The sequence below is a fragment of the Cercospora beticola genome, chromosome 2 (assembly GCF_033473495.1).
Source record: "Cercospora beticola chromosome 2, complete sequence".
NCBI classification, from domain to species: Eukaryota; Fungi; Ascomycota; class Dothideomycetes; order Mycosphaerellales; family Mycosphaerellaceae; genus Cercospora; species Cercospora beticola.
The window spans coordinates 542,537-569,650 of NC_088936.1; the positions used below are offsets into that span (position 1 = coordinate 542,537).

General features: G+C 53.0%; 11 protein-coding genes across 11 annotated transcripts; 6 read left to right on the forward strand and 5 right to left on the reverse strand.

Annotated features, from left to right (window-relative positions):
* Positions 1-255: 255 nt before the first annotated feature.
* On the forward strand, positions 256-1,706 carry RHO25_002367 (uncharacterized protein; the record flags this gene model as incomplete). Its single annotated transcript, XM_023594784.2, has 2 exons — positions 256-415; positions 490-1,706. 2 exons carry the CDS (start codon positions 256-258, stop codon positions 1,704-1,706), a joined length of 1,377 nt encoding a protein of 458 aa, XP_023459819.1.
* Positions 1,707-4,580: 2,874 nt separating this feature from the next.
* RHO25_002368 (uncharacterized protein) lies at positions 4,581-5,508 on the forward strand (the record flags this gene model as incomplete). Its single annotated transcript, XM_023594783.2, has 2 exons — positions 4,581-4,678; positions 4,767-5,508. 2 exons carry the CDS (start codon positions 4,581-4,583, stop codon positions 5,506-5,508), a joined length of 840 nt encoding a protein of 279 aa, XP_023459816.2.
* A 1,394-nt stretch (positions 5,509-6,902) lies between these two features.
* RHO25_002369 (uncharacterized protein) lies at positions 6,903-7,704 on the reverse strand (the record flags this gene model as incomplete). Its single annotated transcript, XM_023594782.2, has 2 exons — positions 6,903-7,532; positions 7,594-7,704. The coding sequence occupies 2 exons, from the start codon at positions 7,702-7,704 to the stop codon at positions 6,903-6,905; spliced, it is 741 nt and encodes a 246-aa protein (XP_023459817.1).
* A 283-nt stretch (positions 7,705-7,987) lies between these two features.
* RHO25_002370 (uncharacterized protein) lies at positions 7,988-10,192 on the forward strand (the record flags this gene model as incomplete). Its single annotated transcript, XM_023594781.2, has 2 exons — positions 7,988-10,017; positions 10,081-10,192. The coding sequence occupies 2 exons, from the start codon at positions 7,988-7,990 to the stop codon at positions 10,190-10,192; spliced, it is 2,142 nt and encodes a 713-aa protein (XP_023459814.1).
* Positions 10,193-11,375: 1,183 nt separating this feature from the next.
* On the forward strand, positions 11,376-13,439 carry RHO25_002371 (uncharacterized protein; the record flags this gene model as incomplete). Its single annotated transcript, XM_023594780.2, has 1 exon — positions 11,376-13,439. One exon carries the CDS (start codon positions 11,376-11,378, stop codon positions 13,437-13,439), a length of 2,064 nt encoding a protein of 687 aa, XP_023459815.2.
* A 74-nt stretch (positions 13,440-13,513) lies between these two features.
* Positions 13,514-14,461, reverse strand: RHO25_002372 (uncharacterized protein; the record flags this gene model as incomplete). Its single annotated transcript, XM_023594779.2, has 4 exons — positions 13,514-13,773; positions 13,832-14,042; positions 14,099-14,131; positions 14,198-14,461. The coding sequence occupies 4 exons, from the start codon at positions 14,459-14,461 to the stop codon at positions 13,514-13,516; spliced, it is 768 nt and encodes a 255-aa protein (XP_023458707.1).
* A 436-nt stretch (positions 14,462-14,897) lies between these two features.
* Positions 14,898-16,598, reverse strand: RHO25_002373 (uncharacterized protein; the record flags this gene model as incomplete). Its single annotated transcript, XM_023594778.1, has 3 exons — positions 14,898-15,299; positions 15,359-16,526; positions 16,579-16,598. The coding sequence occupies 3 exons, from the start codon at positions 16,596-16,598 to the stop codon at positions 14,898-14,900; spliced, it is 1,590 nt and encodes a 529-aa protein (XP_023458706.1).
* Positions 16,599-17,124: 526 nt separating this feature from the next.
* On the reverse strand, positions 17,125-18,076 carry RHO25_002374 (uncharacterized protein; the record flags this gene model as incomplete). The annotated part of the gene is made up of 3 exons (XM_023594777.2): positions 17,125-17,381; positions 17,441-17,628; positions 17,682-18,076. The coding sequence occupies 3 exons, from the start codon at positions 18,074-18,076 to the stop codon at positions 17,125-17,127; spliced, it is 840 nt and encodes a 279-aa protein (XP_023458699.1).
* Positions 18,077-18,515: 439 nt separating this feature from the next.
* RHO25_002375 (uncharacterized protein) lies at positions 18,516-19,769 on the reverse strand (the record flags this gene model as incomplete). The annotated part of the gene is made up of 1 exon (XM_023594776.2): positions 18,516-19,769. The coding sequence occupies one exon, from the start codon at positions 19,767-19,769 to the stop codon at positions 18,516-18,518; it is 1,254 nt and encodes a 417-aa protein (XP_023458698.1).
* A 5,322-nt stretch (positions 19,770-25,091) lies between these two features.
* Positions 25,092-25,304, forward strand: RHO25_002376 (uncharacterized protein; the record flags this gene model as incomplete). Its single annotated transcript, XM_065602236.1, has 1 exon — positions 25,092-25,304. The coding sequence occupies one exon, from the start codon at positions 25,092-25,094 to the stop codon at positions 25,302-25,304; it is 213 nt and encodes a 70-aa protein (XP_065458308.1).
* Positions 25,305-25,504: 200 nt separating this feature from the next.
* RHO25_002377 (uncharacterized protein) lies at positions 25,505-26,541 on the forward strand (the record flags this gene model as incomplete). Its single annotated transcript, XM_065602237.1, has 2 exons — positions 25,505-26,002; positions 26,446-26,541. The coding sequence occupies 2 exons, from the start codon at positions 25,505-25,507 to the stop codon at positions 26,539-26,541; spliced, it is 594 nt and encodes a 197-aa protein (XP_065458309.1).
* Between the last annotated feature and the right edge of the window lie 573 nt (positions 26,542-27,114).

Consider the following 27,114-nt stretch of genomic DNA (forward strand, 5'->3'; position numbering starts at 1 on the left):
CACATATGCCGCAGAGTCTCAAGGGTCGTGCCGATTGACTTCTGAGCCATGATCCTTCACTTATCGACCACGAAGTACGTACTTTCCGGAAATGGATGCCGATCTTGCCGATCCCGGCGTTCTTGCCGGATGAACATGCTGTTCCGATTAGACGTGAACTGAGGTACGGTACATATATTTCTTCGATGTTGCTAGCAAACACAATTCAACTCGACAAAACAACACCCACCAGGAGTCGAGATAACCATCCCAGCAATGGACGCCTCCCAACGAAGACAACAATTCGAAATGCTCGATGAGCCGGACGAGAACCAGGCCGGCGGACGCCCACAGCAACAGAACATGAACAGCATTAGCAAGAAGCAAACCTGGCTTGTGCTTGGAGGGTCTGCTATTCTACAACTGCCAATCTGGGGTAAATGTTCTATACCCGCTCTAAGACCAAACCAATTACTCTCCGAAAGCACATCTCTAACTCCAGGCTCCCAGGCTTCGCAATGACCTTCGGAATCTTCCAAGAAAACTACGCTCACTCTTCAACCCTCCCCTTCCACTCCACCTCCGCCTCTGGCATAATCGGCATGTTAACCAACGGTGTCATGTACCTCCTCATGCCCTTCCTCTTCACTCTCCTCGACCGAGGCCGCTTCTCACCCTATCGCCGTCTCGTCGCCACAATCGGAACAATCATTTCAGCCCTCGCTTTCCTCCTATCATCCTTCAGCACAGAACTCTGGCATCTAATCCTCACCCAAGGAATCCTCGCCGCGCTAGGCAACACATTGGTATACAGCCCAACAACCCTCTACCTCGATGAATTCTTCCCATCTGAAGGACGAGCTACTGCGTATGGAGCTATCCTATCAAGCAAGAACATTGCCGGTTCTGGTTGTCCGTTGATGTTCTCCGCTATGCTCACGCACTGGGGATTTCGTTGGACGTTGAGGGCTTGGGCCTTGATCGTTCTGGTCACTGGTGGGGTCGGCCTGGCCATCATGCCGAAACGGCCTTCTGCTTTCAGGAGAGGGGCACAAGCTCAGCAGAAAGTTCCTTGGACGTTTCTTCGTCATCGGACATTTTATGTCTATGCTATTGCGAACGCGATATTTTCTTCTGGTTACGGAATTCCGCAAACATACCTTTCTTCGTATGCCAAGGAGATTTTGGGACTGTCAACGCTGTCGTCCAGCTTGATGATCACGCTTTTCAATGCTCCGGGGATCATCTCCTGCGTGGGCTTCGGACTGCTGTTTGATCGATTGAACGTTTCTGCGGGAACGAATACTTTCATCTCAGCTTTTGGATCCGCAAGCTGTGCACTGTTCTTGTGGGGCCTAGCATCCAATCGAATCCCGGCTGTGCTGATATGCTTCTCCTTGTTCTATGGTTTCTTCGCCGGAGGCTACAGTTCCACATGGGGAGGCTGGATCAAAGAAATGGAGAGTGAAGCTACAAACAATAACGAGGCGATCAATACCGGTATGCTGTACGGTCTACTCAATGGTGCGAGAGGTGTGGGGTATGTTGTAAGTGGCGTGGCTGGAGTGGAGTTACTGAAGAGCGGAGGCGTTACGGATGCTGAGAGATGGGGTTATGGGACGAGATATGGGGGTCTGATCTTGTTCACAGGCCTCAGTTGCGTTATTGGTGGATGGAGTGTGGTCTGGCGCGGATGGAACTTAGCGACAAAGTCGCTCTCTGCTTGATGATATGGGCTGCATCCGTGCTTGTCCTTGCTCACAGTACCTGGAATATATCTCTTTCGTCAGAGAGGTCAACACCGGACCTTTGTTTCTCTGCAGCAATACAGGACTCGACTGAATGGCAGTTTGCCCCTCGAGCACCTGCGTGATATTTTTGCAAGCGGAGACAGTAGTGCGTTTGATGATTCCCTCAAGCTTCAGGTCCGGCTTTCTTACATATGCTCTCTACACAGAGCACATAGCAACCTCAATTTGGCTCGGAGGAACAGCTCCTTCTCGTTGCCTCTCGACTGTAAGTCATAGCTACAATGTCTGTGAACTCTCCTGACACAGGCTTACTTACGCGGTTGCTCCCAGAGAAACGACTTCGTTCATCTGTCTCGATTAAAGAGCGTGAGCGCTCTCCCTGCTTGATCTGCATCGGTCCCCTGCGTTCCATAGCCGTGTCTCGAAGCACGACTCCTCTGTATCCTCCTTCGTTCAGCATGTCCAGGTACCACCGTCGTCTTCCCACCAGAAGCCTACCGTAAGTGACTGAACTTGGATCTTGACTGTCTTTCCAGCTTTCACGATCTGGAACATGCAAACATAACATGGCTCTGATCCTTTCGGGCTCGGAATAAAAAGAATGCTTTCTTTACATCTCATCTCTAGGAGAGGACAGGACATGTCTGTACCTTACGGATTTTCCACCAGGACAGCTGTCACACATTCACCCCTCGAGAGAACGGGTCGTATGATCTCGAGGTTATCGATAGCTATATCCATATTCTACGACTATTTGCACATTAGACGCCTACTTTTTGCAGCTGAGTTCAGTAAAGCAGCTCTTACTTCCTCACTTTTGACTACGATGTGTGAAAACGCCTGACCTGTACATTTTCGTTCAACAGTCATACCCCGTGCTTTACTTGGAAGCAAAACCTCGGAGCACCTTTCTCCAGCAGTTGGATACAGAGAAGCGGCGCCTATGCACTTGTTCTCCACCGTAATGTATGAGCTCGTGTCATCTTTGTTTGTCCATTGATTGTCCGGATTTCGCGTTCAGTGTCTCAGAGTCAGTACGTACTCGATCCTTTTCGTGTAGAAGGTCACCGGGAATGCTCCCCACTCCTGTCAGCTCTAGCATGGAATCATGCTTTGAGAAACCACTATTCGCATGTGTTTCGAGCAAGGGGAAGAAGGACAATTATCGGTGTTTGCAGATAAAGGAGCTATGGAGCATCCATTCTCCTGGAGAGATATTTGTCATATGTTCTGATTCGAAGACCAGGCACCAGAAATATCCTGCCCGGTGTCCGAGAGACTGCCTTGACATCGAGAGTATGCTGGAGACACGACGTCTACATTCGCAGTCGTCAAACTGTCGATCAAGACTCTCGATGCAGACCACCGATCTCACATGGTGCTCCTGCGCCGCATGGTCATTTTCAAAGGCAGGACTCCGAATGCGCGATCATGAATGGTTTCACGAGTTCGCGAAGGGCCCTGCATATACTGTCCTTGCCGTTCTCGCACACATTTGGGCTTATGCTTGGGGACACGGTTGTTATTGATCCTGTTGCAGTTCCGCTCAGAGCAAAGCTCTCGTCGTCAAACGAGCGATTTGTCCCTGGAGCTCGCAATCAAGCTCTAGCTCTTTGAGCGTTTCCTCCACAATGGGCGGGACAAAGGAGATGAGAACAAAACATCATACAAGTTGCAAAAGGAGCTGGTCTTCTCGTTGCCGACGATGCGGCTAGCTGGGCTGCGAAGATCTGATGAAGGTTGTCATGTTGCTGTTGATGATTTGTGTGGCGCCGATGGTTGTGCCTCGCGTCACTGCCAAGCCTCGAGCTTCCGGCTGATTCCCGACTTCACCTCTCACGGCACTTCACTTTCGACAACGTTCTAAACTCAGTGCAAGCGCGTGACGCGCCACTTACCTTGAAGTCGACGCGAGAACAGGACTGAAGAGCGCGCGTCAGTCGATGTCTTCGGTTTTGTCGCAGGCTTGACATCACGCGCGCCGGCTACCGTGAAGATGACACAGGCTGCGACCAAGGAGTCGAGGTTGGACATGAGCAAGCTAAGATGATGGTCTCCAGCATCCGGCACAAGTATTGCCAAATGTCTGATGACCTAGAAAGAAGCGTCAGCGTCCGCGAGGCCGAATGCCTCGCACACATAATACGGTCAAGTGCCAAACCACAAGCCATCATCAACCTGGCGCCCAGTAGTCGCTCAGCCAACTCGCAATCATCATTCAGCTCATGTACCGGTTCCTGCGTTGCTCCGCACAGCAGACCTGCCAGGCGGTACAGTACAACACCTCTGGGCACAGCCAGCAATGTACCTCCGACCCCTGGTTGTGGCAGGCTGGTAATCCGCGGCGCAGTTCAGTAACACGCATCCCGATGAAGGCGAAATTGACACGCGCGACACGTGCAATGAGTGCCCATGGACCAGACAGCAACGTCTACGAGCATGACGGCGCTGGCGCGAAACCCGGCCCCGTCCACGCAGACGTGCTGACTCGAAGATGAGCCTCAAAGCGGCTACTGGCGCGCCATGTCAATCCTGCTGTGCCTGACGTGATAGTCACCTGCGGCGAGCCACTCGAATGTCGAGTGCTCGCTGATGTCGCGGTCGCTGGTGCCGTTGATGCCGAGGTGTGGGCGCTGGTGTTATGGATGCTGATGCCGAGGGCGGCGATGTTAGGAAAGAAAGTTGAGTTGCAGAGCGAACTTCGAATTTCTTATAGCTCAGGATGACGCTAGTGCCGGCTCACTTTGGCGGACTCAGGCAGCTTTCCGCTGTTCACTCATGACGCATTGCTGTTGGCAAGCTCTTAGTCCTTTGCACCCCACCAACTCGACCATCCACTTCACTGCCGACATGCATCGCGGCGCTTCGAAGATGCGCCTCAGCAACAGCAGGATGGCTCGCGACGACCTCATCCAAGCTCCACACGAGCACCATGTCACCGACTGCACGTAAGTCAATGAATTCCAGATCAGGGCCAATTGCCTTTGATCTTTGCGCGCCGCTTTCAACGACACGCTGACCACTAATAAATTACAGTACTACCGTCGAGTCTTACAAGAGTGGAGAGGAGCGCCAGCGACGCGCCGATGCTGCAAGCGCCTTGTTGGATCTGTACAGCGGTCGCAATGTGCCGCGCACGGCTGCTCCGCTGTATACAGTCACAGCCGCTGGCCCATTCGCGCTTCCGCCGCTCGATCTGCTAGGCACGCAGAAGCATCCGATCGATTTGAGTGAAGACGAAGAGACAGAGAGTGTTGCGCCAGCGATGCCTGTATCCAAGCTTCCTGCCGGCCAAGATCTGGCTTCTTGGGACAACGAGTTCTTAATGGAGAAGCACTCAATGGCCGAGCTCTTCGACGTCGACCACATACATCCAGACGACCTAGGCGGCAAACTGTTTGCAATCCTGAAGCGCAACCCTCACACCATGCCAGACGACGAGATCTACCAGGAGACTCTTCGGTGCTACACCCGCCGCAATTTGCGATACCCAAAGAAAGGTGGCATACGCAAACGCGCTAAACTCGCCAAGAAGTTCTGGGATGGTGAAGACGCTCCAAAAGCTACATCCAGCACCGCGCTCGACGTTCCACCACCATACAATCCGCCACAGTATCAGACCCACGCTGCTCCACAGCTCATGGCGCCGCCACCGACCTATTCACAGCTTGTAGAAGAGAACAAGAAATTGACGGCTGAGCTACAGGCCGCCAAGGCACAGCTTGTAGAGGCGCAGGAGGAGTTGGGCAAATGGCGCGGCAGTTTCAGAGCTTTTTGATGTACTTTGATGTGCGAATTGGCGTGTTTACCTGAGCGAAATTGCATATGGAAGGCGTTCTACAAGCAAGCGGGCCTAAATGTTGGTTACTCCTGTAGCTGAGAAACTATGGACATGCGCCGTTTCTCTAATCCTACGAAGCCCGTTGTTTCACTTTTGCACTATACCTCATCGCTGAATAGTTTTCCTTCGCCTCCAGTTTCGCGTCTATTACGCCCACGGCACTCTGCAGACTCTCACTACTTCCTCTTATATTTCGCTCCTACTTACTTACTCGACCGCCCTTAACCTTTAACATCAAGATTCCAAAACTCCAAAGCTCAGTCGCCCGTACGACACATCGTATCGAATCCCAGTGAAGAGTATACGAGTCTCCTCCTGTCTCTCGCCTCCCGCATCGACTTCAATTTCCATGTTACATGTTCTTTGTCGTGCGTAGAGTTGCACAAAGCAATCAGAGGACCGGGCTTGATTGCACCCTTCAAAGAATCGCTACTCGCTCCACTCTGGACCAGAGCGCTACTCTGAGCGAGATGGAATTCCGAGAGCATGCTATAAGCTAGTCGTGCAGAGACACAGCCCATGCCTGATGGCTACGAAAGCGCGCATAAGAAGTGTTTGTCCACAGATCATCATAAATCGAACGTGCCCAGTGAGAGCATGATCCTGCTTAGGCTTGATCAGAACGTTTCCGATAGCTGGACCTTTCGATGCCACCACGACACATCCAGATGAGACAGGCGGCAAGCTATTCGTGAATTTGGAAGCGACTCATGATTCCATGTTTATGGAGTCAAGGCCGTCTGGGGAGGTGGAGTGAAGCTACATCGAGCAACATGCACCCATTGAGCATGGCCCCCATCTCAGTGCGATGTCAGCGCCCCCGTCGCACCACAGCTACTGTGCCATCGGCGGCTTGTTTCGATTGTGCCTCAGAGCTAGCGAGGTCGGCGGCTAAGCTGCAGGGAGTGAAAACACCATGGGCATCTTAGGAAGCTAGATGAGATCCTGATAACGCCTGTATGTGAAAGTGTCAACTGGACTGTCCTCTTCAGTTATTGTTACTCACTGGAGGTGCTCCCTAAGTTAAGAAGTGGGGTTTTGCTCAATGGCTTCTTCTTGAGAAGCGTGGAACCGAGGTGCCGTATAGTAAAACAAGAACAGGTGTTGCTCGTGCCTGAGAAATCGAAAGTGCTCGAATCATCGCCGTTCCGACGCCTACCATGTGACCAGCTGCTCCAACTGAGTTGAGATGACCTGCGTTGAGATCATTGTTCGATTCTTCTTCCTGTTGCGCTCTTGCGAACCCGAGACCATAGTGCTCAATTCTGAGAAGCCCAGTATTTTGATTTTTCACGAGCTCATATTACTGCATTGCTGTACTTCTCTTCTTTTCACGTCCCATTTACACCCACTGCACTTTGGACGCTCTCACCGCTCCCTCTCAAAGCCCAGTCGCTCACGTTGCCCTTCCAGTCACTTATTCGACCGCCCTTGATCTTCACGACCACAACTCTCACATTTTCTCCTTCGATATACGCTCCTTTCCCACTGTCTCCTGTGCCGTCCACACTGCCCCTCCCCAACCCCGTAGAGTCTCCATCCTCGAACGTATTATTTGCAACATGCTGCTGCTTGCACCACTTCTCCTCTTCACTCCCGGCCTCCAGAACCACAGCTTCGCCATTCATCGTAATGCTGTTTGAGCTCACTGCCGTCGAGTTCATCTGCATCAGCATCGCGGCAAGTGATGAGCGAGGCCCTCCTGTGGGACTGCGTTCACGATCGTTGCCGGACATGGAGTTCGGCGGTCGTGAGGAAACCCAATCGTGGACGAGGATTGACACATTCGGGTTTTGGAGAAGGTTAAGCGTTTTCTTCGATGAGGGGTTCGAGGTCATGATAATGGTGGGGCCAGAGGGGAGTTGCGTGGTCGTGGACTGCGGAAATGGGTGGGATGGAAGGTAGGTGTAGTTCATGAGTGACACATGTGGCACGTTGTTTGTACATGTTGCGAGATGGAGCTGGAGCATCAATTGTCAGTCGCAATTCGGCTTGAGGTCCGACCATTTGATGTATACTCACGAATCGAGCGTTGGTGAGGCATGTGACGACTTCATTGGGTAGGTGGTCGGCCACAGTAGGGTGACAGGCGTCGGCGCTCTGTTCCCATCCTAGCGTAGCTGTCGATGGCATGTTGACTATGTTGTGTGCAGGAGCTTCGTGCGAAATGTCGATGTTCACTTGAGACGATCAATGTTGTTCGGGCGGCAGTGACGTCTAGTGGATCTTCGGCACCTGCAGAACGACTTTCGGCCCGTGCACTCTCTCACGCGTCGCATTGTGGCTGAGGAGAGCTTCGAAAGCCGGTTTCCTCGCCGCAACGACACATCTATCACCAACTATCACTGCCGGTCCGGATCGTTTCTCGGATCCTCACTTTCACCTGGATACTTCTCCTGGCCGGACAGCACACAGCATGTCCACCGAGATCGACCGCGACACGAACGGGCACGCGGCCGTTGAGCCCGCCGCTCCCAATGGATCACTTCCCAGCAGTCCGACCAACGATAGCGCGCGACCTGGTACCAGCGGCGACGCGTCGCATGGCGGGGGCGGCGTGTATGATAAGCGAGTGGAGGATGTCATGTACTCTGATATTGGCGTCAACACACTCTTGAACCGACTCAAACAGAGCATCGCCTCGGCGCGCGACTTTGCCCAGTTCTTGAAGAAACGATCTACACTAGAAGAAGACCAGGCGAAAGGACTGAAGCGATTGACCCAGACCCAGCTGGATAATGTTCGAAGAGCCGATGTTCGAAGTGGGACATATGCCCAACAGCTCACCGAAGTCCTGCGCATCCATGACCGCATGGCAGATAATGGAATGCAGTTCGCCTTGTCGCTGCACCAGATGCATGAGGACCTAGATGTGCTGAGCGCAAACATGGAGCGCGGGAGAAAGCAAGGCAAGCATGAAGGTCTCGCTGCCGAGAAAAATGTCAGCGACCTGGAGGCCGCCATGCAGAAAGCCAAAGCCAAGTATGAGAGTTTCGCGGAAGATTACGACAAGGCGCGGACGGGAGACACCAGAGCAGGCCGTAGACTGGGTATCAAGGGACCCAAGAGCGCAGAGCAGCACGAGCAAGACCTGCTACGAAAGACGCAGGCTGCCGAGGCCGAGTACCGCGCCAAAGTGGACGAGGCGAGAACTGCGAGGGAAGATCTGATCAGGAATCAACGTCCAAAATTTGTGAAGGAGCTGGAGAAATACATCAAAGAGTGCGATAGCGCCTTGACACTGCAGCTGCAAAAGTTCGCCACATTCAACGAGAAGCTCCTGCTTGGGAATGGTCTTCTGGTACAGCCACTCTCCGATGCTTCCAACATGCAGCGCAGCTTGCGCGATCTGGTCCTGGACATCGACAACGAACGCGACTTCAACTCCAACATTGGCGCCGAGCATCATAAGATACCTGCTCGCACGCATGAGCTGGTATTCGAGAAGAGTCGAGTTTTGGAGCCTAAGTCGCAACCGTTGCAGAAACCCACTTTGGCGCCACAGACTCCTGCATCTTCACAGCCTTCGCTGAGTGTCAATACAGGCACGTCCCAACCTGGTTCGAGCACAAGTCGTCTGGGTGGCGCTCCGCAACAATCCTCCTTCGCCGGTCCAACATCATCCTTCGCTGGGCCCGCTTCTGCTGGTCCTCACAATCAATCCCCTGCTCCCATGTCTGGCAGTATGCCTTCATCGGATCCATTCCGCGCAGCTTCACCTCCATTCTCCGGAAACAACAATTCTTCACCATACAATCCATCGACAGCACCACTTCGCGACACATACAACAGTACACCGCCGTATCCTACACATCCCAATGAAAGAGCTCCACCTGGTTACAGTGGCAACACACCGATCCAGTCTACAGGGGTCATTTCCAATTCACCCCATGTCGCTCCCGCACCACAGTTCCAGCCTTCGCCGACAGCACTCAGTGCAGGTGGTCGCGGCAGAGTATTTGGTGTGTCTCTGGAAGACCTCTTCGCTCGTGATCAGTCTGCTGTCCCCATCATCGTCTTTCAATGCATACAAGCCGTCGACCTGTTCGGTCTCGACGTGGAAGGCATCTATCGACAAAACGGAAACATTGGCCAAGTCAATCGCCTCAGACATATGTTCGATACACTTCAGCCTAACGATCCCCAACTGGATTTCCGCAACCCCTCGAACTTTGGTCACGATGTGACAGCTGTCACCAGTCTGCTCAAAGGCTTCTTCAGAGAGCTTCCTGACCCTCTCTTCCCCAAGGATGGGTACACCAACTTTATTGAATCCGCTCAGGTTGATGGAGATGATGCGAGACGAGATGCGCTGCATCAATGTATCAACGATTTGCCTGATGCGAACTACGCCACTATGAGAGCGCTAGTGCTGCATTTGCATCGTGTCATGCAGAATGAGGCCCGCACGAGAATGACTGCGGCGAATCTGGCTGTGTGCTTGGCGTAAGTTCTCCCTCCTGTTCTCCCTTCGTCGCTCTTGGGCTTTCATGCTGACATATTTCATAGTCCTACTCTCATGGGTGCCCATCAAGGTCCACACATCCAAGACGCTTCATGGCAACATACTGTATTGGAAACGATTTTGAGCAATGCTACGGCGATCTTCGATGAGGATTAGCTCAGCTTTCTTGCTGGACGCATTGACGACGATGATGAGTGAAGACCGTTTCCATCCACAACAATACCGCTCAGGAAAGATCGAGCTGATGGCCCGCAAATTTCAGCTGGGAGATGCCGCCTCAAGGTTGAGAAGTGCACACAGCAGTGAATGATGGCCTGTGGTATAACTGGCGCACGGCATGGGCACTCGGCGGGCATGGCTGACAGTACCTGCCGGGCTGTTGCGAAATCGGCCGCGAGAATGACAAGAGTGATCCAGCGAATCGAGGTGGAGCGTCCGAATCGGTTACGGGGACAGCGCGAAAAGTGGTGTATGGCACGAATAGGGTGGATGTGATGAATTTGCATTATTTCTGTTGCTGCTGCAGTTTCACTTCTTGCATGTAGATATCTAATGCGGACAAGAGATTTATGCTTTGGTCCTCTCCGTGGATATCGACGACCATTCTATGTGGATGCCGCACTGCGGGTTTGGTATGTAACCCTTGTGGGTGTCTCTAGCAGCTGTTTACTTTCGATGGCAAGCAATTGACATTTGTGGCAGCTGAAAACACAAGACCTCGCAATGAGCCTGAAGCCATCTGTACCTATGTTTCACCAAATGCTTTGCAGGACGATGGGGCTCTGCTTGGGCTTAGAAGCTGAGAACGCTGCTCCCTTTCTGGAAACTGCTCGTTTCTGGCGAGTGCTTCCACACATCGGAGCTATATCTCCAGAACATTGCGAAGGCATGATTCGTTTCAGCGCGAAGCCACTGGGCTGGACCGCTCTTTTCGATTCTGCTTCCTGGCGAATGCTGGAGAATTCCGTCTTCACCCTGTTTTCCAGGCGTCAACTTGTCTCAGCTTGGATGTGCATATCCCAGGTATCCGAGCTGGATAACAATAGGGCACCACGCCACTAGGTACAGAGGAAAGCTATAGTGAGACATGTTTGCGCAAACACGTCGGAATCTGAGATTGCCTGAAATGTTTTGCAGGGCACAGACCTTCAGAACATGTGGGAACAAAGATTGTGCGCAACAACGAGTCTCGAGATGTCTTAAGCAACGGCATGCCAAGTGACAGTCGCTTTGGTATATGACCATCGCGGACCCAGCAGCAAGAAGAATCTCCACAGCAAATCGCATCGAAGCAGAACCCCAGATCAGCTACAGTCACAAGCATCAACCGTCGGAGAACATGGTCAAACGCGCAGCTTCTCCGACGCCATGGGACAAGAAATTCAAAGCAAAAGTACAGCGAGCAGCTCGTAAAGCACCACCTTACCTTTTCGAATTCGGTCTACTCCACGATCGTACACACAGTGCAGTCTTCTCGCGCGGTCTTGTCAAGCCCCAAGCTTTCGACACTGGAGCCGTGCCCGACAATATCTTTGAGATGCCACTCCAGCGAATCAAAGATCTCAACCGTGTCAGCTTCACCCGCAAGCCACCAGACCGCGTTCGTTCCGGTCTGTGGTCTATCTGGGAACCTTCTCTGCAGTCCGTTGTCTGGCAAGCTATTAGCTATTGCAAGGAGAACAGGCATCCGTCCGACGAAATCTTCGTTGCTGTACTCGACACAAGTTGCATCAGGCAAGGCAATATTGTCCTTCACGAGAATGACTTTCATCTCATGCAGCATGGCGCTGACGTCTTCGAGCCGAGAGACGACTGGTATTATGTTTACGGCTGTCTTTCAGATGACGACTTTGCACTCGTTACTCTGAATCAAATTTGTACGCCACTGCCCCTGTCAAAGCTTTCCGGCAAATACTTCGAACGAAACCATGTCTCCCAGGTTGCACCAGCGGACATCTTTAATGACGAGGACTTTGCCGGGACCGACTATTTCGCAGATGAAATTATCCTGGCGAGAGCGTTTGGCGCCCTATTCGGCCAGGACTTCGAGCTCCCGGTGGCATGTATGGCCATTGCTTCGCTCTGTCGCCACGTTGATAGTCACATCAAATGGCTCGAAGATGATTGCTCACTCAAATCAGCAGTCGTGGCAGAATTTCAAGATTTCGATATCTCGGAGGATTTGTTCAAGACCGTTCCGAAAATCAAGGAAACCAAGTCGTCACTGCTTCGCGTTCCCGACGCTCGACGCGGCATGAACTTGCTCATTGCTGTTGTGAAACGCAAGCGTCAACTGCTCGACAGCAATCGAGAAGCAGGTGTCCTCGATATTCAAACAGGCCTTGCTCAATTCGCCGTGGGAAATGGACAGCCGGACTATGAGACCGACAGCGATGATGCGAGCTTTCAATCGTCAGACACAGACCCCGATATATCGGATGACGATGCCTCGTTCAACGACTCTGTTCATGATCATCACGCCGCGCTGCCGCCTGGGAAGATGGACGACGACACCAAGCGCGTACTGATTGAAGCTCAGAGACGCACACCTCGATATCTATTCAGAGCCTGGCATGTCAACTCCGGTGGGTCCCGAGGGCTCAACACAACGAGAGGCATTACACCGCTAGCATTTTCCACCAATGTGGTTGATGCGTCAAGGACGATCTACGACATGACGAAGGCTGAGCTACGTGAAAACTGCGACCGTCAGCTTACCGGGTACAGGATCCCGCCTTTCCGTACCCAGTTCAGCTCATGGGCTGCTGACATCAACACTGCTTTCAACTTTGCAAACAGTCACATGGCGCACAAATACTTCATCGGTATCATCGACACGACAGAACTGTCCCATGCCAATTTCATTGTCCACGTACCGTCTCTGGAACCGATACTTGGCCATCGGGCGTATGCGCACGAGTATCTTGCATACGGCGTCATCACAGGACCCGCATACAAAGCAGTTTCATTCCAAGACTTTTGCAATATCGGCGTTGGAAATACTCCTATTTTATCTGAATGGCGCCTCTACAGATCAGCGCAGTGGGCACGTTTCCGCAACGACATGACACAGCAGCAGATCGACGACGCCAAAACTGTGGCGTTAAGGTATGGCTCCAAATTCGCGGCAGCTGTCATGATCGCCATTCTTTGCATCGAACAACGCGATGGCACATTTTGGAGGAATGGTCTCAAAGGACACGCCGTACTGCTCAACAACAATATGCTGGACCTTCCTATCCCTTCTCAGCTTTGCGGAGATGAAGGAATTCTGACGGATATAGTGTACACAACTGGCTTTCGCGGACTGGAACAGATGATTCGCATGCTGAGAGCAATCGTGAACTTGCGACATGGGAAAGGGGCTCGGTCGAGACAACTTGTGGCGCCTTGGGCATCTTGAGGATGGAGGGGCCATGAGTTGAGCTCGGTAAAGAAGTTCAGAGCTATTGTAAGATATTGTAACCAGGACGACTCTCACATCAGCGATCTGCCTCCGTCAACAGGAAGCTCGATACCCGTAATGAGGCTTGCCTCGTCACTGGCGAGAAACGCCGCCGCATTTCCGATATCTGCTGGAGTGGCCACACGACCCATCGGAATGCCCCTCAGGATTAATGCTCGCCCATCTTCGGTATCTACACCACCCTGAACTGGAGCCAGCATGCCTGTGTCGGCTGCAACAGGCAAAATGGCATTACATCGAATGCCGTCTTTCGCAAATTCGGCGGCAAGTCCTATGATGTAACATAATTAGCAAACTTCCGCAAGATTTCCATTCTCGGCTACTGTTACCTTTCGTTACAGCGCTCACCGCACCCTTTGATCCCGCATACCAGACGAGATTTGGTCTTGGTCGAGGAGCAGATATTGAGCTGATATTGACAAACACGCCACTCTTCTGTTGTTGGAAGTACGGGGCGATCACGGTGGCGCTCTGATACAGTGGCGAAACATTGATGTCCATGATGCGATCGTACTCGGACTTGGGGACAGTGGGCGAAGGCTGTAGAGTCATAAGCATTCACTCTGTGTTCGTTCCAGTAGGTCGCGCAGACTTACAGCAGCAACATGAACCACGCCTGCATTATTCACCTAGCATTTCTCATCAGCATCCATTGTTTCCATTACGTCTACTTCCACATGATATCATGAACTCACCACAATATCCAACTTCCCCGTCCACTCCAACACCGTCTCCAAAGCCTTCTTCCAATCTTCTTCTTTCGTCACACTACCCTGCAAAAAGACGACCTGGCCCTCCGGATGACTGCTTGCCACCTTTGTCCCGAGCTCGGAATTGATATCCAGTACTAGAACTTTAGCACCTTCTTCAACGAATTTACGAACAATGCCTTCACCAATTCCCATCGACCCGCCGGTCACGATGGCGGTTTTTGCTGCGAGGCGGCCTTGAGAAGTCATGTTTGCTGAGAATTACAGAGTAGAAAGACGAAAGAAATGGGGCTTTTGGTTCGTGTTGATACGGAAATAGTTTTCCGAAAATGATGAAGTGAAGTCGAAAGAGAGCTGCGAGCTTCACAGGCTTACCAAGGTTAAATGCGTACTTACTCCGCAGGAGTCATACATTCTCATGCAGGGCTGTAGATCACGGACTCGCGGTGTTCAATGTCGGACATGTCGTTCACGGAGTTCGTCTTCTCGCTCGTGCGGGAGGCCTGCCATGAAGCAAGCTCGCAGCGATCAGCTTTCCCCGCTTCTTCACAAGATCCAACCCCACCATGATTTGCAGGTAGTTTGGCATAGCTCTAGTCGATCTATTGAGTCTATTGTGATGGTATTACTATTACTGAGAGTGCTGTGCTATTTGCACATTTCGCAAAGAAGAGAGATTCATACTTCACCACCACATTCCCACCTCCTCCTTCATCTCATCCGGACTCTGACAAATCACAAACTTCGCTCCCTCCGCTTTCGAGTTTGTCCTCCACATTTCCAATTTCTGCATTCCGTCCTCTCCATCATCACCAACATTAGTAGCACCCGCACTCGCCTTCTTCGGGCCCGAAGACTTCTTCTTCGCGAATTTCTCAAAATCTGCAGCTTTCGCATGCTTCGAATTGAGAGCTTCCAGATCGATGGAGCCAGTGCTGTAATGCGTCATGTCTCCACCGACTGTGCGAGACATTCGGGCAGAGTCGCGAGGTCTTTGGCGCGGGATTAGGTTACTGGAGGAGCTTTCTGAGGCAATGGAGTAGCCGGATCGGCTGCCGGAGGCGGCGGAGAGGACGGAGGAGATGGACTGGGACGTTGAGTTGTCAGCGCACGATGATGATGAAATGAATAGAGGAAAGAACGTACGTTTGCATCACTCTCAAGTTCATCATCATCCTCGACCTCAGGCACCGCAGCCGGCAAACCAGCAGGCACAATCCTAGTCGTCGAAATGCCATTGATACTCGTAACAACAGGCGGCAAAGCCATCTTACTTTCTTTCTCCTTCCGCGACAAAGTATCTGGGAACGCCGATGACTTATAAGCACGTTCTCCAGCAGGTCCAATCGGTTCCTCAACAGCAGGTTGTTTTCGCTCCTCCGCAGCAGACCAGTGATATTTGGAGAGGTTCGAGTTGACTTTTGCACTGAGCTTCTTCTTCTGCTGCAAAGACATTTCAGCCCAAGTATCATGACCGGGGTTGATCACCGGCAGTGCCTTCTGGGTGACGGGTATCTCGGCAGCTGGTCTGGTGAGTTTCCTGTCTCCATTCTTTCTGCACACTCGCCCATCCACGTCTTTAATGTAGTCACAAGCTCTCCCTTTGCCTTTGTCCGGCTTGGACGAAAGAGCAGAACGCCAGTAGGCCAGAGATCCGTCTTGAGTGGATGCTGGTGCTGAAGCGGTCTTAATGAGACCATTGCCTTCGGTGGGTCGCTCGAGACCTGACCCAGGTGGTACTTCTTCGCTGTGGACACGGACCGATTCAGCAGGAGTACCATCTGATATTCTTGGGGCGTATGGCGACGACATCAGGTCCGTAGATGAGCCAGTTGAGAATCGCTCATCTTCAGCCGAAGAAGTATCAGGAATGATACCAGGTCTCGGCACAAACCGCTCAGCAGTAGTCTTCTCCGGCGTGGTAACATTCGTCCAGCTTTCACTATTGCGGTCGCTGTTGGAAGGAGAGCCCAATCGTGATGCCCAGTCGATGCTGACAGACTGTCCAGTACTGGTAGACAAAGCGCTGCGGTCACCACGATAGCCGCTAGCACTTGATCGCATTCGATTTGGTGCCTTGCTCGGGCCAGCCTGACAATCTGCATCAATGGCCCTGCAGTCATGCGCGCCAGCAGAGACCGCTTGTCGAATTACTTCTGGTTTTCCATGGTCTTTCCTGATTACGACATCATCTGTCTTGCTGCGCTCACCAATCTTAGGGCGCGAGAACCGAGTGATCAGCTTTGGGAGACTTCTTTTGAGCCTGCCCAGTCGACTTGACTCATTGCTACTTTTGCGAGGCGATGCAGTCGCACTGCACAGATCAGCATCAGCAATCTTTCTGCTATTTCATCTGCAGGACGCACCTTTGGCTATCTCCAGCCATATTTGGCTATGAAGGTATATGAACACCCGTGCGACGCGCTGCTGTGAATATAATTGTGAGAGTGTTGTGAGATCATGCCAGGCTTAGTGTTTGAAGACAGTGGGAGAACATGGAGGGAAAGAGAGAGAAGAAATCCCAGCAATGCCACAACTCCGCCATGCAAGCTGAAACGACCATTGAGCGCAGGGAGGCATTGGCACAGCCAGGTCTGGAATCGATGATAGCAGCAGAACTTCTTCCGAGCTCTCCGATCTCATGATTGAGGAAATCGAAGGCAGTAAATGTCGCAGGTCCCGATGGTTGAACAGGCAAATGCAATTATGCTGTTCCTGATTCGTTGCGTTATGCGTAGTCTACTGTATCCTTGGCGCTTCACCCCACGTATGACAGAACTCGACCAGATTTCGCAGTGTGCTCGAGCGCAAGCTGCAACTTGGACAGAGAAGGGTCTGGACTCAGTGTCCGTTTGCAGATAGCAAAACACCAGCTGCGGCACGTTTGGTGCTCCGAAAAAAGTCCGTCGTGATCAGTACTCAGAAGTTGAGCCCGTCGGAGCTGAAGTGCTGCTTGTGCCCGCCGCACGTTCTTTTGCCTGCTGAGCAATCAATACACCACCGCTGGTGCCAAGTCGACTGGCTCCAGCTTCGAGCATCTTGATCGCATCGTCATAAGATCGGATGCCACCAGAAGCCTTGACAAGCATCTGATTTGGCGTTGCAGTATTAGGTACTGGATTACGGGCAAGATATTCACAAGCAGCCTTCATGAGTCGCACATGAGGCACTGCAAGATGTTAGCTTATGATGTGCAAGACTGCTGTGCGATTGTGAAGAAGAACTTACGTGTTGCCCCATGTCCATGAAATCCAGAAGCAGTCTTGATGAAGTCCAACCCAGCAGCCGAAGCCAGCACCGCTCCAGCAATAATCTGCTGATCGCTAAGCTGCGACGTCTCAAGGATGAGCTTGATGAGCGTTGGGTGTGGTGCGGCTGCTCGGATCGCTACCAGCTCAGCGTAGATAGTCTCGTATCTGCAAAGCTGTCAGTATGTGTCCCGCAGAGTCATCTCCGTCGGTAGTCTCACTCCTGCTTCTGCAACTGCGGCCAATTAACAACCATATCCAACTCTGCAGCACCACCCTCAAGACTAATCTTCGTATCCTTCAACTTCTCCTCAAGAGTATACGTCCCCTCATGAAAGCCAACCACACTCGCAACATTCACTCCGCTGCCCTTTAACGCATCAACGCATTGCTTCACCCATTCAGGTCTCACGCAGACAGAACCGAATTGGTGTTCTCTGGCCTCTTTGCATAGCTCATCGAATTGGCTGCTCTTGCTGTCGAGCTTGAGAAGAGTGTGGTCTACCGTGCTGGCTACATCTGGTATATCATATTTCTTGCTTTCGTCGATTTTCAGGTTCTTTTCTACGTCGACAATGAGCCGCTGCCATTCTTGGTTCGTGTAGGGTGAGGTCATGGTGGGGTAGTTCTGTGTTCGTGGTTGGAGGATTTGCTCGACTTCGAGGAGGTGTCGTTCAGTCGTTCAGGAATGGGTAGGGACAGAGGATCAGCAGGGCAAGATAGCGTGGAGGTTTGGACGTGGTCAACATTTTGGCAGATTTGTTGCGGCTATATGCAGGTACGGCGGCTCAAACGTGGTGGTAGAGCTAAGGTGAGGAAGCACATCGGAGCCCGCCACACCTTCCCTCGTCACGAGCATGCCAAGCCGTTGCCAACGATTGATGCGAGCACAAACAAGCAGTATCTATATTCGAGGAAAGCAGAAGTCGGGATGGTGTTCACATTACTTTCATCTATTCGTTATCATGTTCCTTCTGCCAACGCTCTGCCTGCGATGCTGCCGCCCCAGGAACGAAAAGAGAAACAGCTGGCTGTGCTGTTCTCCATGGACCACTCTACGAGCCAACAGTAACGTTCTGAATCTGACATCCAGTCGCGTTGTACGTGCCTCCAAGCACACTGTCCAGAAACTCCACAGCCTGAGGCTGGTTGTTGGTCGCCTCTCCTCCATGATTGCCAACAGTGTTGCGATCATACCTGATCGTCGCTCCAATACCGCAGAATCTCTCAATCAACGCGTCTGTATCATTGACAGGCGAGATTTCATCTTGAATTGCCTTGTACGCATACACTGGCATCTGAGGCACACCATGGTAGCCCATGATACCGTCGCGATTGATGACACGCTGCGAGATCGGTGCAAAGAGCGTGTCCAGTCCTCCTTCGAAGTAGTTTGTGATGTCTTGGCCATTAAACGCCCCGATGGCTTCTATGAGTGTTTGGTTCCTGGCCATCAAGAAACCAGTAGCATTATATTCGCCTTCTTCTTTCAGATTGTCCAAGAGGAATTGCTCGAGTTCGGGATATTGGCTCGCGAGTCCTAGGATACCGGCAGGAATGAGACCAGCGAACACGCTGCCAGTGCCAGCGAGCAGGACACTTGTGACGTTGGGTGTAAGACCTCCCAGGGCGACACCTGCAAAGTCGAGATCGTGTGCGTACTGCACTTGTAGCTCTGCAGCCCATTCACTTGCCAACGCGCCTCCGCTGTATCCCCACATTGCGTATCTCGTGCCATTTCTGAGACCGAATCCAGAGTTCAGTACTGCTCGGACAGAGTCGAGTGTCGCATGGCCAGAAATGATACCAGCAGTGAAACTAGCCAAAGGTCCCTCGTAGTCTGGAACATTCACGTACCACCCTTTGCCGAGTGCTTCTCCAATATCGGGAAGACCAGCGCCGTACAAGGCGTAAGATGGACTGGCGTCGAGATCGGCGGAATCGTATGGGATTTGGTACGACAACAATCTATCGTTGCCGAACAGAATTGTAGTGTTGGGCACGAAGAGAGTCGTCACTGCCCAAGTCGGCTGATACTGCGAGTCTGTCGTCCGGTAGAGTATGTTGTACGCCGCACTGGAGTTGCCCTGCACCTCCGTGATATTGCCAGGTGCCAACCTGACTCTGAGAATTGCTCCAGGCGCTGCTTGCTCAAAATTGGCTGGCGCTGTGTACCAAGGATCTTGCTTCGGCGGCAGAATATCGACAGCAGGTGAAGACTCCCGTAGGAGTTTAGTGATAGGATTCGTGTACCATGCCGCACTGGTAGCAGCAAGTGATGCTGTGATAGCTATACTGTTGAGCTTCATCTTGGCTCCTGGAGGTAAGGATGCAGAGTAAGAGAGTTAAGGAAACACCAGACCGCGCCTACCTGTCTACGAAGGACACCCGCGTCTTTTGTGCATCGAACACGCGTGCGCATAAAGTCAATTGCGCTTCGGTCATTGTTGCGATTTGTGCTGGTGAGGTCATCACAACCGCTCAAGCTTGACGCCGAGGCTTTGCGAACAACGGCTCATGCCCTGATTCGGCTAGCACGAACATGTGTTCCGAAGGATGATGCGGAGAGAACGAGGCGGGGGAGCGAAGAGCGAAGGATACGAGATGGAGCGCGACTCGCAATTGGACGAGTCGCGATGCGGGCGGCGAAGTCGGTGTTGTGTTGTGGTATGTCAAGGAAGAGGAGTCAAGTCGGCAGGCTAAAATGAAGGGCATTCCTGCGCTCCTTCATAATTTGAATAAGCAGCGTCCCGAGAAATTGACGCAAGCTCATTTTGCCGAGACTTTGCCGAACTTGCACAGTGCACAGTGTTCAAGACATGTTCCATCTTCGCATTCAACATCGCATTTCTCGATACAAGGCAGCCGTACACATCGTCTGCTGTATTGTAGCATGGAATCGTCTTAAAGGGAGTCACATAGCTCGAAGAGAAGTAGGCAGACAATGGTTCGGACATACTGAATCCTTCGCAGTAGGTACACGAGGACACGTCGCACCAGAGACGATATTGGGTGACTCTTGATCGGTTCTATCTGCAGACATATCAGCGGACATCTGAGATTAAGAGCGTACCTTCGAATCAAAGCTGAGGATAGCAATCCCGGTCTCTGGCGTTTTTCTCAGACAAGACGATCCGCCACACAGTCGTCGCTCTCCGTGTATGATCGTCGTACTTGTGCAGCCATTCTGTGTGTCAGCTTGGTCTGACCAGACTCTTGAGTCCCAAGCCCCTTCAGTGCTACTGACTTCTGCTTTAGATCGACCCTCACCTCTGCGAGCTGTCCAATCTGGGCTCGATTGCCAGTACCCCAGACGAGAACGCGGGCAAAACTGTTCGCAATCTCATTCTGTGCTCGTCCGTTGTCGCGAAGAGAGTACCGCCTGGAGTCCGAGGAACGAGAGGGTCGTGGGTGAAGTCAATAGAAGCTTAGCTTGGCATGGTTCCACGTACCACATTTCGCTTACCAAGTGACTCCACCTTCTCTTTTCTTTGCGAGCATCGAGCAGGACTCGATACTTAGTGAGAAAGACCAGTTGTCAGTGCCTTCGTCGGCCTTCTGCGGATTCATCGAAAGCCGTTCGAAGGGCGGTGAGAAGACTCCTCCGCCAAGGGGTTTTGCGAAGCATTAATTCCGACGACAAGGGAGCCACGGCCTACTAGTTATGACAACAAGGGCCGATTCACGGTCCTCTTGAGCTAGGAGATGGCAGCAGCTCGGGACCGGAGGACAGGATGCCGGCTGAATGAGAGTCATAACTCAGGGGTGAAGAGGAGGAACTGGCATGTCGATTATCACGAGCTTGAGGAGGATTGTGCTGGTACGCGCAGCAACTACTTGAGGACTTGACAGCATACTTGGCGCTTATTCCTCGTGTATCGACTATCCGCGACTTTCCTGGTCCACTATTCCAGCATGAAGCCAGTCTGAATCAAAAGCGCAAGGCTGATGCCGCTCCCACAGCCTTTGGCATAGTCGGGACGCTCTGAGAAGACCGGTCCATGACAATGAAGTGCAAGAGATGGGACTGACTCCGTATGATGGCTTCGACAATCAGCGCACGATGGGAGCGCCCGGTCTCAGCTTCCCGGTGTTGATACGGAGAGACTAGCTGCGCACAACTAGCCAACATCCCGTTACCACGCCAAGTTCATCGGTCAAGAGCTGCTCTTCGACCAAGTACTCCCAATGTCCAAGATTCAAGAACCTGTCCGGACTATGTCCAATCCCATAGGCAACCAACTCTGATCTACGCCTCATCTTCCCCTGAAGGCCATCTCCAATCCCAGTTCACAATCTCGGGACGAGCACTGCACCAAGGGGCGTCTTGTTACAAGTTCTTTTCAGCGCCATGGATCGCTCTCGAGCAAACGCGTTGGTCTGTGAAGCCCGTCGCACGGCGTCAGGATGGCGAAGTGGCGAGGATCTGCGCATAGAGAGGGCGGTAAGGCGCGTGTCTCAGCAAAGCATGAGCGAGCGCGCGAAACAGCCGCCGTCTGGAGCTCTGACAGCGGCGAGACATGGATGCACGCGTCGCGGTAAAAGGTGAGCGCGCTCGCGGATAGACCTCCGATGATCAATCTTGAGGAGACACGGCGGTCCGTGAATTTGCGTGAGCTTTCCTGGTGCAACAAGTACAAGCTCCGTCCTGGCCGGATCCAGCAACCGTTATTTCCGGCGGAGTGCTCGCAACAAGCGCACATCGCTCGCTGTCATGCTGACTGCCATTGCGCAGCAGCTGATCGAGGGACGTCGATGATGAGTAAACACAGCAGGCGCTGGAAGAATGGCTCAGTGTTGTGACTCTGAGGGAGTACAGCGAGGCGCGTGTTTTAGAAAGCGTGAGCGAGGGCATCGACCAATCGTATGGGCCGGGTCCGGCGGTGGGTCGTGAGGACACACGGGACGTGGTCAGAGCTAGGCGTGCTCGTGGAGAGACCTCTCGTGCAACCATCTGGCGGTGGAGGTCGAGCGTTCAGCTGGTAAGGCGACATCGTAGTGGTGTGACGTTGTGACGGCCGGGGCAGCCATAGACGTAAGCCTCGGTTTCACGACGGCAGGTTATAACCTTGAGATCGGCAGCGGAGCATGTGGCGGCGGCGAGCCGTGAATGAAGGTGCAAGAATGCGTCGAGATGAGGAGAAAACGCGCGCGTGAAAGAGCCTCACACCTGTGACTCTGACAATGGCGGCGCAGCATACAGCAGAGAACGCCTTACGACGCAATGGTACTCATGGCATCCGCAAGGTCGTTTTGAAGACCTCAGCTTCAGAGAAGCGATGCAGTTTTGGATGCAGTCCTTCGTTCACGATGATGAGACAGCAGACGAAGTGAGACGCGTCTCATGATCCTCAGAGGACAGACTGATAACAACAGCACGGCAGTGGTAGATGTGGCGGAAGGGACGAGGGCGATGACAGAGAGACTCCCAGAGTTTTATGAGGAACAGTCGTCCTCTCATCGTGATCTGGGCAGTAACACCAACACGAAACCGCAAACCGTACTGACGATTGTTTCTGATCGAAGGGCTCGACTGTGGGCTAGGAAGTAATACCAGCACGATGGCAGACAAATGCGTCTCACGGCGACAAATGAGAACTGTCGAGAAATGTGAGCGCGACGGGAATAAGTCCGGTGGCGGCGAGACACAAGCCGCAAAGCACGCTGTCGTTTGCTTTGGCTGAGAAGTTGTAAATCACAATCGACGACTTGCTGTTGGTTGACGACTTGCTGTTGGTTGAGGAGTAATATCAACTGATGACCGTCGTGTGGAAAGTGAAAAGACAAGGGATTTGGCAAGATCCTGGCTAAGTTGGCTTCCGGAGGGATGGGCAGTCGAAGAAGAGCGACAGCCGCGGCGGCGGGGGATGCGACCGTCCACGGCAAATTTACGCTGAGTGCGGCCACGGGTTGGAGTGACATGCTCCTCATCGTCTCCAGACCCAGCGAGATTGATAGGTGAAGAGGCTCGACAACTAGAGGAGCCGACGGCAGGGAAATGAAGAAGTCTGGTCAAGATCTCCTGAGCTCTGTATGAAGAAAGCAGCCTTGCACGGAACACCTGCGCGAGGCCACGACGCGTAGCTTACTGGCAAAGTGCCGCTCAGCGATCAAATATCACAATGTCGCAAGTCCAAGGATCTGTCTTGTCTCAAAAAGACATCCAGCGCTTACTGAGGCCTCGCCCACCACCATCGGCAATCTATGCCCCCGAGCACACATCCACTACCAGCTCGCCAGCTTCTGACGGGCACTGTCTTCCAGGTGGAAGTTCCCCGGTGTGCGCCGTACGTCTACATTGATCATGCTGCCACCTGAGCGTACTTAGTCCGCGCAAGACATTCGGCCATTTCGCAGGGCTTACCCCAGCGCCAACAATACCTTCTCCTGGAATCCTCGTCCACTCTCTGCACACAAGCTCGAAGTGAATGTTGTGCCGAAGTAGATCTTCCCAAAGGCTCTTCTCAGTGCCATGCTCTCCAACCGTGCGATCACTGGCGTGTCTTGACTGGAATCTCGCGAGTTCCGCTCACTCTCGGACGTCCATTCGCGCAAACGAGTCGCTCCAAGAGATTCCGCGGCGGGCGCTGATAAGATCGTCCAGTGGGGTGAATCTGCCCAGACATGCCGGCTGAGGCACGTGTCTCGAGAAGCGTGAGCGAAGGCACGTATTAGGTCTAGTGAGCGATGACGGTGGTGAGTCGGGAGTGGAAAACCCCAGCCTCAAAGACGCTGCGTAGTTCTGGTTGCAGCCCTTCTTCCACGATGATGTGACGACCCATGGAGTGAGTCGCGTCCCACGATTCCCAGATGAGCACCGCAGCGGTAGATGTGGCGGTGGGAATGAGGGCGGAGGCGGTGAGCCACAATTGCAAAACATGCTGGTGTTTGTTTTGATTCAAGAGTTGTATGAGCAAGAATCGTCCACTAGTTGTGAGCTGGGGAGCAACACTAACGCGACCGCAAAGCATGCTGATGTTTGTTTTGACTCAAGTGTTGTATGAGCAAGAGTCGTCGACTGGTTGTGAGCTGGGGAGGAACACCAACACGATGGCAGACAGACGCGTCTCACGATGCTCAAAGGGAACTGTGAGCACGGCAGGCAGTCGGGAATATGGCAGTGGCGGTGAGACAGAAGCCAAATCATCCTGTTGTTTGTTTTGATTGTATAGTTGTATGATATACAACGGTCGAGCCTGTGGAAGAGCCTCACGCCTGTGACGCTGGCCGTTGCGACGGAGCGCGTAGCAAGTGGTGGTCCTGGTGGCCGATGATGTGACGGCTGGCGGATCGAGGGCGTGGTGGTGAGGCACAAGTCGCAGCATGCTGGCGTTTGTTTTGATCTTATTGTTGTATGAGATATGATCGTCGACTTGCTGTTAGTTGAGGAGTAATATCAACTGGCTGGTCGTGGGTGTACAAAGAGAGAAGGGAAAGAAATATCGGGGGCGAGGCTCTGGTATGCTTGCACTGACGATGACGGACAGGCGCATCTTACGATGACCGAGGGGAACTGTGAGCATGGCAGGGGCAGACAGGCAGCAGTGACAAGGGCAGTGACAGTGGCGGACGACGCGTGGCAAGAGGTGAGAACATGCACGCTTCGACTCTCACGATAACAGACTACGACCATGAGTTCGCCATCGGGACACCTGGCAGCAGCGCTCAGCACAGTGACGGCGAGACACGCGACGACGCTTCCTCGAGAGACACGACTCAAGCTGCCAGACAGCGACCACGAGTTCAGCAAAGCTACAATCGGCGGCAGAGATGAGTACAATGAGATGGAGATACGGCGTGATGACAAGACGAAGTGGCCACCTCTCAGGATGGCAGATCGCTAGCTAGAGGCCAGCAGAGGGGCACCTGGCAGCAGCGACCAGGACCATGATGGCGAGACACGCGACGAGACGGCCTCGAGAGACACGTCCCACGACGCCAGAACTGCGACCACGAGGACGGTAGAGCTACACTCGGCGGCAGAGATGAGGACAATGAGATGGAGATACCGCGTGGTGACAAGACAAAGTTGTCACCTCTCAAGATGGCAGATGGCTACCTAGAGGCCAGCAGGGGAACACGTGGCGGCAGTGATGGGCTCAGTCACGGTGAGATACAAGATGAGAGCAGGCACAACATTCAAAAGACTGGCACATTGCGAAGCAGAGAATGGTGGACAGCAGTAACATTGTACAGCTATCTGAGAGAACTAACTACAAGTACAGCTGGCCGGTGCCAAGCTGAGCGAAGGGACAGGGCGACGAGGGAGCGAAGGGCGGTCGAGGTAGGATGGAGCGACGGCGGTGAGGAGAACGCACGAAGGAGGAGGACGGCGGATGAGGAGGACGGCGGAGGAGGTGGATCGAGGAGGAGGACGGCGGAGGAGGCGGGTCGAGGAGGAGGACGATGGAGGAGGGCGGTCGAGGAGGGCGGTCGAGGAGGAGGAGGTCGTCGTCGGTCGGGTGAGTCTGTCTCGGCTTCGCTGACGCCAGGTGTCACTTTCGTGACTCTGACCGCTACTGACGCCGCGCACCGCGTGAAGGTGCAGACTCGTTTGCGCAGCTGGTCACCGGCGCGGCCGAAGCCAGCCAGGACCATGCCCTCGGCATCCGAAGACGCCAGAGGGCTTACCCAACAACGATTTGGCCTTGAGACCTCTCGAAGTTGTATTGATGCGCGACGCCCCGAAGGAACGTCTGCTCAGCCGCCTGAGTCTGTATGTCGACCGGCAGCCAGAGCTTCCCCTGCATGATCAAAAGGCACATGCAGTTTGAGATTTAGCGTGAAAGGGCATCCGAAGACGCCACAAGTCACTGCATCCTGCGTTCACATCTAACGATGCGTGCAGGCTGCTCCCCCTTACATTGAGAACAAGTCTCGCCGTAAGTATAGCGAACCAGCTCATGCGGCCTCATACCTGTGAGACGTTAGTACGTTTCGCCCTGTGGTGGCACGGTGAGGATGATGGGGATGGAGAGGGTATAGTTACTGCCGGTGAACCTGGACACGCTGTTCGGAAGAGCGCCCACCTCGTCCGCGTCCCAAAAGCGTACGCACTCGCAGGGCAGAGTCAAGTCGTAAGACCCAAGCTTCAAAGAAGCTGCGTAGTTCTGGTTGCAGTCCTTCTTACGCCAAAGGCGAGAGAAGGACACCCTCGGAAGGGACAAACCGCAAAGCTGCATGCTGATGTTTGTTTTGATTGAAGAGTTGTATGAGCAACAATCGTCGACTAGTTGTTAATTGGGGAGTAATACCAATTGATGACCGCCGTGTGTGAAGAGAAAAGGAAGAGAATTGGGGGAGAAGAAAGGGCAGTACTTATGCTTGCAAACGAGCACAGAATCAACGCGTACCGAACTTCCTTGGGGGGCTGGGAAATCTGACATTTTCCATGTTCGCCGTGGTAGAGTGCAAAGCCAAAGGTTAGGAGGGCAACGCGGTATAGACGTCCAGCCGAAGCGACACATCGAAACGCCGCTCGAATTCCATCCCCAAAAGCCGACGGCCGAACAAGTCGCATCGAGGATTCTCGCTCCAGCATTCTCCTGGACTCCAAAGGCTTCGAAATGGTAAAGATATGAGTTGCAAAAGAGTCGAGGAACAAGGTGGGCGAGGACGTGATATATATATCGTTTGCCAGCTTTCACCCGAACC